At 41.6% G+C, this 10,742-nt stretch overlaps 1 protein-coding gene across 3 annotated transcripts in view; it reads left to right on the top strand.

Annotated features, from left to right (window-relative positions):
* Nucleotides 1-7,489, top strand: part of SHISA6 (shisa family member 6) — a 432,254-nt gene extending 424,765 nt beyond the window's left edge. For all 3 annotated transcript variants that reach the window (XM_042454344.1, XM_042454345.1, XM_042454343.1), the window contains one exon: nt 1,847-7,489. In XM_042454344.1, the coding sequence (XP_042310278.1) occupies nt 1,847-2,400 (554 nt within the window). In that variant the 3' untranslated portion in view covers nt 2,401-7,489. The remainder of the gene's footprint in view (nt 1-1,846) is intronic.
* The last annotated feature ends 3,253 nt before the right edge of the window (nt 7,490-10,742 follow it).

Raw genomic sequence — 10,742 nt, 5'->3', positions numbered from 1 at the left:
CTGCCCCATACTCTGTCCTGAAGGAATACATAGGAGGCTAGAAATTAAAGGGACCCCAAAGGGTCATCCATTCCAGCCCAATTCCTCTGCCCTGCATGAACACCTAGGAGGCTAGAAATTGAAGGAGCCCCAAAGAGCCCTCCACTCCTGCCTCATACTCTGTCCTTAAGGAATACGTAGGAGGCTAGAAACTGGAAGGAGCTTCTCCCCTCTCCCCTCTCTCCCCCGGAAGCACAAAGGTCAAGATGCCACCAAAACCTCCAAGGAGCATGCACAAATATGTTGATGCGAAATGTTCAAGACAAAAGGAAGGTGCTGGTGTAGTAAAAAGTTCCACTATGCATGGTTTCGCATCACGCAAATTGCAACTTTTGCGCAATTGTAGCGCTAACATAACTTTCAGGGGTTTGATGGAAAAGCAAGCAATGTGGTAGAACATCGTGTTATAAGGTCATTGCACAAGGTTTGTTTCACTTCCTTAGCGGAATTGAGGGTCCAAAAACTCACGTCTGATAAACTCCTTGGTAAAGCTATGATGAGAAACTTCCAAATGCTGCTGAACTACAACTCCAGACATCCTTTACCACTGGTTAATGGGAATTTTATAGCCCCAGAACAACTGGAGGACCACACCTCACCCACTCATATCATAAAGGAGGACACTGTGAGCTATAGTTGGGTTAAAAAAATTTTTAAGCTCTGCATTTCTATATATTTCTGGTTACTTTGGAACTTAAAAACAGGAAATTTGTTCTCCTTTTCTCCATCACAACAATATGGAGAGAAGGAATACAGGGGAAGTTGAAGATTAGCAATAATTGCCTCATTAGGAAGCCATTTTCTAAAAACTACAGTAGGACAGTGCCATCTCCCTTACATTGGTGAATTATCACTGCAACATGCAAGCCTGGGAGGCCTCAGTCTCCAAATGCTATTCAACAGAGATTAGCACATTACGTTTTTCAAAGGACACATAGTGCTCTTCTACAGCTTTTTAATCAAATATGGATATAAAACAGCTCCTTAGAAAATGCCTGACCCCACTGTGCATTGAATGTCAGGTGCACTTATAATCTGAAATCTTGTTTCACTGTGGAGGCACAGGAGGACAAAGGACCTGTTTCCCCAAGCCAAACAGGGGACATGCCCAGACAGCCAACATTATTATTATCATTTATTTTTACAGTGCCATCCATATACATGACGCTTTACAAACAGTTACAATAAAATATTTTTACTATTCCAATAATATAAAATTCTAAGATACAGTACTACTGTTGTATGCCTCCAAGTCATTTCTGATTGATGGCAACCCTAAGGCAAGCCTATCACAGGGTTTTCTTGGCAAGATTTGTTCAGAGGAGGTTTAACATTGCCATCCTCATAAAATACAATTTTAAAATACAATTTTAAAAAACCCACCCACAGACATAATGCAAAAGAAAACAAAATAGTCAATAGAGATAATCCTTAATTTTTTTTTCTCTTGCTGCTCCTTATTCCTGGAATCACATCCCTGTAAACCTGAGGAATGTTCCTTCCCTCGTTGATGTTAAATCAAAATGGAAATTTTTTTTGTTGTTTTCTAAAACATTTGGGATTTCAGACTAAAAATGCTTTACAGCCTTAGAAATCCCAAAAGTTTTAGAAAACAAAAAAGTTTTCTATTTTCATAAGGTACCAATTCCTCCACAAGGTGGAGAAACCCTTGAGATTACCATTGATACTCACTTACAGGCTCTACTGAGCACTTCCCACATTTCAGAAGACTTCTCTTTGCTTTTCTCCTTTATCTGTTGTTCTTCAAGTCCTTCACATTTGTCCTCTTTTTCCTTGCCCCTTACAGCTGACAAGGAAGCTGAGGAATATTATTCAAGAAAGAGGCACCTTCCAGACCTAGCTGCAAGAGGGACCCTCCCTCTCAATGTCATCCAGCTATCCCAGAAACAGACCACCCCAAGGGAACGGCCACGCCGGGTAATGCGGGCCATGTCCCAGGACCGAGTGCTGTCCCCAGAGAGGATCATGCCAGAGGAATTCAGCATGTCTTATGAGCGAATTCTCTCGGATGAGCAGCTGTTGTCCACTGAACGCCTGCACTCACAAGACCCTCTGCTCTCTCCAGAACACTCAGGCTTCGGGGAACAGTCTATGTCACGGGCTTTGTCACACTCAGATGTCTTTGTTTCAACACCTGTCTTGGATCGCTACCGGATGACAAAGATGCACTCCCATCCCAGTGCCTCAAATAACTTATACAACACCTTGAGTATGAACCAAACAGCCAACAAGCGCCAAGCGTTTGCCTCCCGGCGGCACAACACAGTGGAGCAGCTACACTATATCCCAGGACACCATTCCCATTATCGCACAGCCAGCAAAACAGAGGTGACTGTTTGATCAGAGACACTGTGCATTGTAGATAATAATCCATATATATATGGACTGGGTTGGCTTCAGTGCCCTACACTGCAGTGGCCTTACGGCCAAGATAACCTCTAATTCTATGTCTGAAAAGACAAGACTCTTCCGACAGTCCTGTCTGTGTCATTTTGAAAATTCATCTACATGTTATTGACATAGAGAGGAAAAACAGAATAGGGAGAGGTGGTACAAGTATGGTTCCCGGTCATGCTCAGTTTCTGTCAAAGAAAGCCATACTGGATTATGGCTCTTTTCAAGGGCTCATCGGCTCCTACTCTCTAGCTAGTTTGCCAAGCTAGGACCTAATGCCCATCATAATAAACCAAGAAGAGTCTCACACCAAATTGGCATTAAATGACAAAGTTGGCAGGCCTTCTAGTTTGGCATGTTGTGGGCCCATGCTTTGCCAAGTGTTGAATGAGTGCACTTTCTGCTAAGGTCCCACCCATACATTAGAAGGTGTTAACCTATTTCCACTTCAGCATACGTCTCCCTGTTCCTTGGAGAAATGTCAGTGACAGATACTATTATGGAGATAACAGACTGAGGAGCAATGATTGCTACAGCTGGGAAGCCACCCTATTTTACATTAATCCAGTGCCTATAGACTGCCAGCTTTCCAGATGGAAGAAGGAGTGAGATGGATTTGTTTATAAGCACAATTCTGCTGATTAATGTTTGCCAACCCCCAACTTCTTCCATCTTTCCTCATACTGTATATGTAACTCTCCAACATGTAAATAGGTTTTTAAAAGGAAACAGGGCAAAATTGCTTCTCTCCAGAAGCTCCAACTTTTCACCCATTTTACACAACACAGCAGCACACACCATTTGACTATTTGGGATGTTACTGCACCTGAAATAGACACAATAAACCACCTCAAGAGGTGTAAGTTGGCTATAGTTCAATTGTCATTCCATGAACAGTTGTTCCTGGCTCAGTCTAAGCTTGGTTTCCTGCCAGTCTGCAACTCTTTTCCAAATACCCATAGGAGGCCCTCACAAAGAGGGTCTTCATAAAGGTTTTCCTTCCTTCATCTATCTAGACTGAGAATATTTTTGGACTGCAAGTCTTGCTGCCTTATAATCCCCTTCAGCAAGTGAAATGCTTGTGCAGCAGCTCACATACAAATTGGGCACATTGTACAGCCACTGTACAGTAATAATTAGACACTGAGTGTCTGTAAAGTCTTTCAAAGAAATGTTTGTAGGTCCAACATTTGTTGGATTTTGTATAGTTGGCACAGATGTGAATTTTAATTGTTATAAATCATAACACCCTGTTTTCCTGCCTGGCCTGGACCTCTGGTCCAACAGGTAAATGAAATAGATGGCTAAGGCTGTGTGATTCTGTGAAAAGTTGGCTCATTCTAATAACTACTTGCATTTCCATGTTGCAAGTGCATGTGCCACTTCTGAAGTTCTTGTGTTGAACAGGTTCCCACAGAGCCCAACAGTCTACACACATAAATTGACCAGAAGTTCCTGACATTCATGGCCTTTTCAAGGCAATACATGGAATCCCATTTCATCAAACTTCTCTTCCAGTAGCTTTGCACTTGAGACTTATTTTCTCTCTGCATTTTTCAGAGTGAAACTTGTATAAAAAAGTGATCCCTTTCCCTTTTCTAATATGATTTTGTTTATAGCACCAGGAAAAAGCAGCCATGGGTTTTTTGTTTTTTGTTAGCATGTTCTGTTTGTAGACTACAAGTTAGAGCCATAAGAAAACTGTGCTTTGTTTAACAGAAACTGGGCCAGGAGGGATGGCCATAAAATATCCAGCTGTTGCTCATGTCCTGTTCTCGAGCAACATATGAGAGCTTGGAGGTTGCTGATGCTCTGGCTAACTGTAATGTGCCTAAATCAGGCCACAGCAGGCTATAATAGAGGCATTTTCTCTGAGCACACAGTAACGTGTCCCATTTCTATCTTCACTGTTGCTATCTTCAAACATCTCTGGTGCCCCACAGTAGGGGCCATTAAAAAGTTGATGGCCTACAAAAGCAGTATAGTTCTGGTACCTGCTCAAAAGCATAAGACTCCTGAGAATATGAAATCTATACACCATTGATTTTCCATTATGTAAACTAAGAAAGTGTTGGCAATAGGGATGAAATAGATGCCAAAGAAAAGGGTGTAGAGCTATTGGCCCACAGGAGCAGTCTACAATGGATTCTTGCATATGTGTGTTGTGAGAGGCTATGATGTTTACCTCTGTTGGCTACAAAATAAATCAACGATATACAACAAAGCTAGCTGAGCTTCTCAGTTCCAGTGAGAAATGTACAGATTCCCCCCACCCCCAATGTTTTATGGACCATTTCCCAGCCATCTTCTGCTTTGCTGTACCAATAGAGTCATCTGCAAAGCAGTCTTGGCATACCCTCTTTCTTCCTGTCAGTTGGGCCTTCATTATAGATGACACAAGCACTGTGGCTGCTGCCAAAAACAGCTGCTGTGTGTGGCCGCTGAGCCACTCCATTGCAGTCATGTTATGGGAAATGCATGTCATCTGCCCTACAGAGGTAGTATTTGATGGCAACCATGCTCTTTGCATGACATACAAAGTAGGCCTTAGTCTCTCACCAGCTGAAATGTCCCACATGAATCACCAGCACAGCCTTCTGTACAAACCCTCTGAAGAATGATGATAATGTAGAGCTATCCTGTTATCCTAAATATGAGGATGCCCCATCTGCCTGGGATTTGGTGCAATGGTTTCAAGCAAGAGTTGTCCAAAAAGTCATTGCAATTCTGGACTGCAGCAACAGAAGCATAGTGTCCATATTCCATATCAAGGGATGTAATAGTACCACTCTATTCAACTTTGGTCAGACCTCACCTGGAGATATGTGTCCAGTTATGGGCATCACAGTTCAAAAAGGATTGATAAGGATTGATATTGATAAGCTAGAACATCTTTAGAGGTGGGGGTACAAGATGCTAAGGGGTCTGGAAACTCCTATGAGGAACAGCTTAGTGAACTGGGAATGTTTAGCTTAGAGAATAGAAAACTGAAATGTGATAAGGTAGCTATTTATAAATATATTTGAATATTTGAAGGGATGCCATGTTGAAGATGGAGCAAGCTTACTTTCAGTTGCTTTAGAGACTAACTTCAACTTGCAAGAAAGGAGAGCTGACTAAACATTAGGAAGAACTTCCTGACAATAAGAGCTGTTGCATGGTGGTATAGACTGCTTCGAAACGTGGTGGATTATCCTTCTCTGGAGGTCGTTAAACAGAGTTTTGTTGGCTATCTCTCAGAAGTACTTTAACAATGTGTCTTGCATGGCAGAGGTTGGACTTGGTAGCCATTGTGCTCCCTTCCAACCTATGATTCATGAAGTGTGCAGATAGTTGCTGCAGGTGGGCAGCTGAAGTCAGTAGAGATGTCTCAATAGTAACCTTCCCTTTAGATCTGTTCTCAGAAGCTGGGTGTCTCAACTAGAGTCCAAAGCTGAAATTCAATTCCATCTTGATGGATTGCTTCCTAATTAATATATTTCTGGTCCATTAGCCCAGTGGAAGTAATGATTCTTCTTCCATACTATGGAAGACAGGGGAGGTAATGTACCACCCCTAATGATAAGTGTAGATACCCAAAACACACACACACATACACAGAGAGAGAGAGTTTATGTTTAAAAAGATTTCAGCTATTCAGTGTGCAAGGCAGCTCAGAATACAGATACATGCATACACACACATATATACACTAACTAAAGAGTCCAAAATAATCTAAGCAATAGCATATGATCCAGAAACAATGCCATTAAGAACAGACAGAGATTTAAAAAAAAGAGGGGGAAAAGAACAGATAGAGATGACCGATAAAGCAGAATAATCAGCTACCCAAATTAAATGGCTGGGTATCCCTTTAACATAGTGTAAATATGCACCCATGGACCTGCACTGCACTGAGCCACATGCCCTCCCTCAACTTACTGTAAAGCCCCCAAAGTCACTTCACACTGCTGTTCCATGCTTCACAGAAAGCAGTGAGGATCACAGAAGCATTTGGCTGTATTATCATATAAGACAATTACAACAGCACTGAGACTGCTGGAGGAGCACTGAGACTGCTTCTCCAGCCATTATCTGGGCCAACTGCAGGACAGCTAGGTTCTGGCTTAAGAACTGGTATCTCAAAGCTTTTAGCTTGGGGGGGAGATTTCCACACACACATATCTCTTCCAATGAGTTTAACTGGATTGTGCCACACTCATAGCCAAAAGGTTTTTTTAATGTCCTCCTTGCAGTCAGTGAACACAGAACACTGAACACAGTGCCATCTCTTCATCTCTCATTACAGAGATCAGCAGAAAAATATGCCCACTTTCTGATCAGGAGAGCCAGGATGGCTCGGTGACTTATTAGACAGACCGATTTCTTTTTTAACCAGCAGATTGCCAGCATTCAACTAGATATAATTCAGCACTGGAGTGGGTGGTTTCAATGCTGGGAGAGAACAGGAATGGGGGAGGGAGTCATGTGACTGCTGTTTGGGTCTGCAGAAAGGAAGGTTTGTACAGTACTACTGTAGGAAACTCTGGACTGTGTGATCTTGTGAGACTGCAGCTTTCTTAATCTGCGGCCACGTGCCTGTGGTTAATAGGAAGTGGAGGCCATCGACATATGGAGGGCCACAGTTCCCCCACCTCCATAACTATAGTTACCTTTCTGGCTGAATAGGCAGAGCAGTTTTAACTGAAAAATGAGTTTGCCCATGTGTGGCTGTAGCAAAAAAGTCAAAACCATTTCTGGCCACCTGCACAACTCTTCTTCACACAACCAATCACTCAGACGTTTTTTGAGTTGTTTTTTGCAAGTTTGATGAGAAATGTACATTTGACAGGGAGCTATAGACAATTCTAGCTCCTAGACTGAGGGGACATGTCTCTGGATACAATACGTACTTGTTGCACTCATATTTTACATTTGAAGGGATTTGAGAGCAAGGATAATCACCCAGCTGCTTTTCTTGTAAGTTGATGTTGTGTGCCTTCAAGTCATTTCTGACTAATGGCGATCCTAAGGTAGAACTATCACAGGGTTTTCTTGCTGATATTTGTTCAGCATAGGGGTTGCCTTTGCCTCCCACTGAGGCTGAGAGAGTATGACTTGCCGAAGGTGACCCAGTGGGTTTCCATGGCTGAGTGAGGTTTCAACACTGGTCTCCCAGTGTTCTAGTCCAACACTCAAACCACCACACCATGCTGGCTCTCTTGTTTTTTAAGACTGCCATTCAAATGGAATTCCCAAGGGCTGTTTATCAAATATCTTAAGTGTACAAAAAAACCACAGTGGTCTAAATCCGGTTGTTAAGCCTAACTAGAGTAGACTCATTACATCAATGGGATTTATCTACTCACCATTCAACAATTGATTGAATGGGTCTAGTGTAGTTGGGACTATCCAACAGGATGACAGCCAATGTATGGCAATCCTTGCAATTGTAGCTGTAGTTTGTGTGCTTACTGCATACCTGCCAGTGGAAATGGGGACCCTATGGTTTTATGGGAGATTCTGGACTCCAGTTCCCATTATCCCAGTCACCTTGCCAAAACTCCAGGAAAGATATTCAGTCCTAATCCAACATCTGAAGGGCCACTGCCTCCCTGCCCTAACAAATTCAAGGCAGCTTTGCTCAGCACAGCCATCTTTTTCTGCTGGGCTTTTAAAAATACTGTAATTTCTCAGACTAAAAACAGAAAGGACAGGCAGAAACTTTAAAACTTGAAATCACAGACAGTGCAATCCCTCAGAATAAATTAGGATGAGGCAGTTTTAGGAGCAAAGAACTATTTGAATGACCTTTGCATATCATTCTCATAGATGGGAAATGTAATTTCTCCAATGCATCAGGCGCCTATGTTTCATGGAACATGGCCTAACAGAGACAGATGTATACAACTGCACAGGATCTCTAAAGAAGGGGAAGGTGAGATAGTGTCAAAGGTATTTCCCCTCATAGCTGGTATAATTATGAATGCCTCTCACTGTTTACCAGCACTTAAAGGTAGCATGTACAAAACAAAGCTCATGAAACTGTATCCAATTGTCAGTGCAGTGTTCACTGCAGCAAAGATACAGCTACTAGGTAGAACAGCCAAATCCTCTAGGGTGTTTTGCAGCATATGTAAAAAGAGTTTGCCCCAGGGGATGAGAGTAGAGAAAGAAGGCCTTGGATCTCTTTACAGGATTGCTTGGATTGAGATATTGGGATCTTCACATCAGCTTATCATAGCTTTTCATGATCTAATGTTAAATCAGAATGTTACTCAGAGGCTGAAAACAAAGGAAAAGAGCCTCAGGATGGTAAACATTCTAATACTGCTTCCTTTTGAGATAGGTGCCTGTGCTGATATTATCATCTTTGCGCTACAAAGGTGGGTGGAGGTCCAAATTTACTACCGCCATGCAGTGACATGAGAGCAGCCCTGAAGCAAAGAGCAAAAGAGTTTGATTCAGTATCATCCTGCTTGGTGCACCACTCAGTCCTCACATCCTGGCTATCTGTGATTATATGTGAAAGGTACTTTTCTCATAAGAAACACTCTCTTGAATGTTTCTGAATGATATTAAATCAAGAGTATTGACAAAGATAAGAAAGGGAGGGAAAATTCATATGGGTTTGAAACAAAACTCTAGGGAAAGTTTCATGCAATGCTTTCCATGAAATTTGTAGCAATAATTTTGAATTGGGCTGGGTTGCAAAAATTAAAAATAAATGATCACAAATGTTGACTAATTAACAAGATGCTTTAGCTTTATCTCTGAAGTGTCTTCACTGAGTTTAGAGACAGCAGATGGAATTTGATCAGCTGAAGACTTGTGAGAATGAAGGAAGACAGATACATTCTGTTCTTATAATATTTATGTAAATCTAGGGGCGGGGTGGGATAAAAGATCCATTATCTCATTAGTTAGCAAAAACAAAAAGGCATTTGGTGTCTCTTTTGTGACCTTTCATGATTTGTGGAAGTTCTCACAAGTTCTCTTGGTGCAGAACTACGCCTTACTGTTGCTCTGACCACATGCTTTGCAGCTGCTTCTCCAAGCCTCCATCCCACAGGCGGAGAGAGTAGAGCTCTCTCCCAAGAGTTCCTCTCCTCTGAGGAAGCCAAGTTGTATTGTAATCAGCTTCATCTGGGGATACTATTTCCAGAGGGGAAGGCTGAATGTCCAACCCCCCTGTGTGCTTTAGCCCAGTTTATGGAATTCATGTTTATTCTCCAGTAGTTCTGATGAGAAAGTACATTTGTATCTGTATCTTTGCACTGACTCTTGGTTGCGCATTAAGCTTCGAGGCAGCAGTATTTGACTGTTTTTCTCTGTATTATCCTTGTTGTTATACTTACCTGTAAAAGCACATTCTGTAGGTACTGTAAACAAAACTATTACCAGTTTAGTAAAAAAAAAAAAATTAGAGTCTTAAGGATTTTTTCCACTTTTGTCAGTAACAAATATTTATGGATTCAAAAATAAAGCAATTTCAACAAAAAAAGGTCACCTGTTTCTTTTTGATACACTTTGGAGAAATAATGGAAGACATCTTTTATGGCAACTTTTGAAATCTTATTTAAGCATGGTTTGAGAAATTATACTATAATATAATGGGGTGGTGGGTGGGTGGGTGGATGTATATGCACACATATGTACATGTGTTTTCAAACAGGTATGCATGATGGAAGAGCAACCTATACATATTTCCCAAGCTGGTACCCTCCAGAGGTATTGTCCTACATCGCTCATCATTTTCACACAGCATGGTCACTAGTCTTGCTGGATGAGGATAATGGGGTTTATAGTCTTAAGATATCAGGAAGGTATCAGCTTGGGAACTTTTGATCTCGTGCTTCAGATTTTATAGTGTTCCTATTTTGCTTGTTAACATTTGCAATAAAGTTTGCTGCAGCAAGAAACAAAAATTTCTTAACTAAAGGCAGCACAACAAATACAGGTTTCAGAAGTCATGTACAACTTTTCACTAAGCACATTGCAACACACATACACAGAGGTCATGCAATTCAATATTGCACTATTCAAGAAATTGGTGAAAACTCAATTCCAGTTTTGAATTGGGCAGGGGAAATAGTTTACTGGAAGTAATTGTCCTCTCCCCACTTTTTTCCCTGGAGGGACAAATCTCTCATTTATATTTTTGTAATGCGCTCCACATGGGGCTACCTTTGTACCAAGTCCAGAAGCTTCAATTGGTTCAAAACGCGGCAGCCAGACTGGTCACTGGAACACCTAGATCAGACTACATAACACCGGTGTTAAAATCCCTTCATTAGTTGCCAATTAGC

Source organism: Sceloporus undulatus, chromosome 2 (assembly GCF_019175285.1).
Source record: "Sceloporus undulatus isolate JIND9_A2432 ecotype Alabama chromosome 2, SceUnd_v1.1, whole genome shotgun sequence".
Lineage (NCBI taxonomy): Eukaryota > Metazoa > Chordata > Lepidosauria > Squamata > Phrynosomatidae > Sceloporus > Sceloporus undulatus.
The sequence above is the reverse complement of the archived record's forward strand: the minus strand, read 5'-3'. Positions and strand labels throughout refer to the sequence as shown.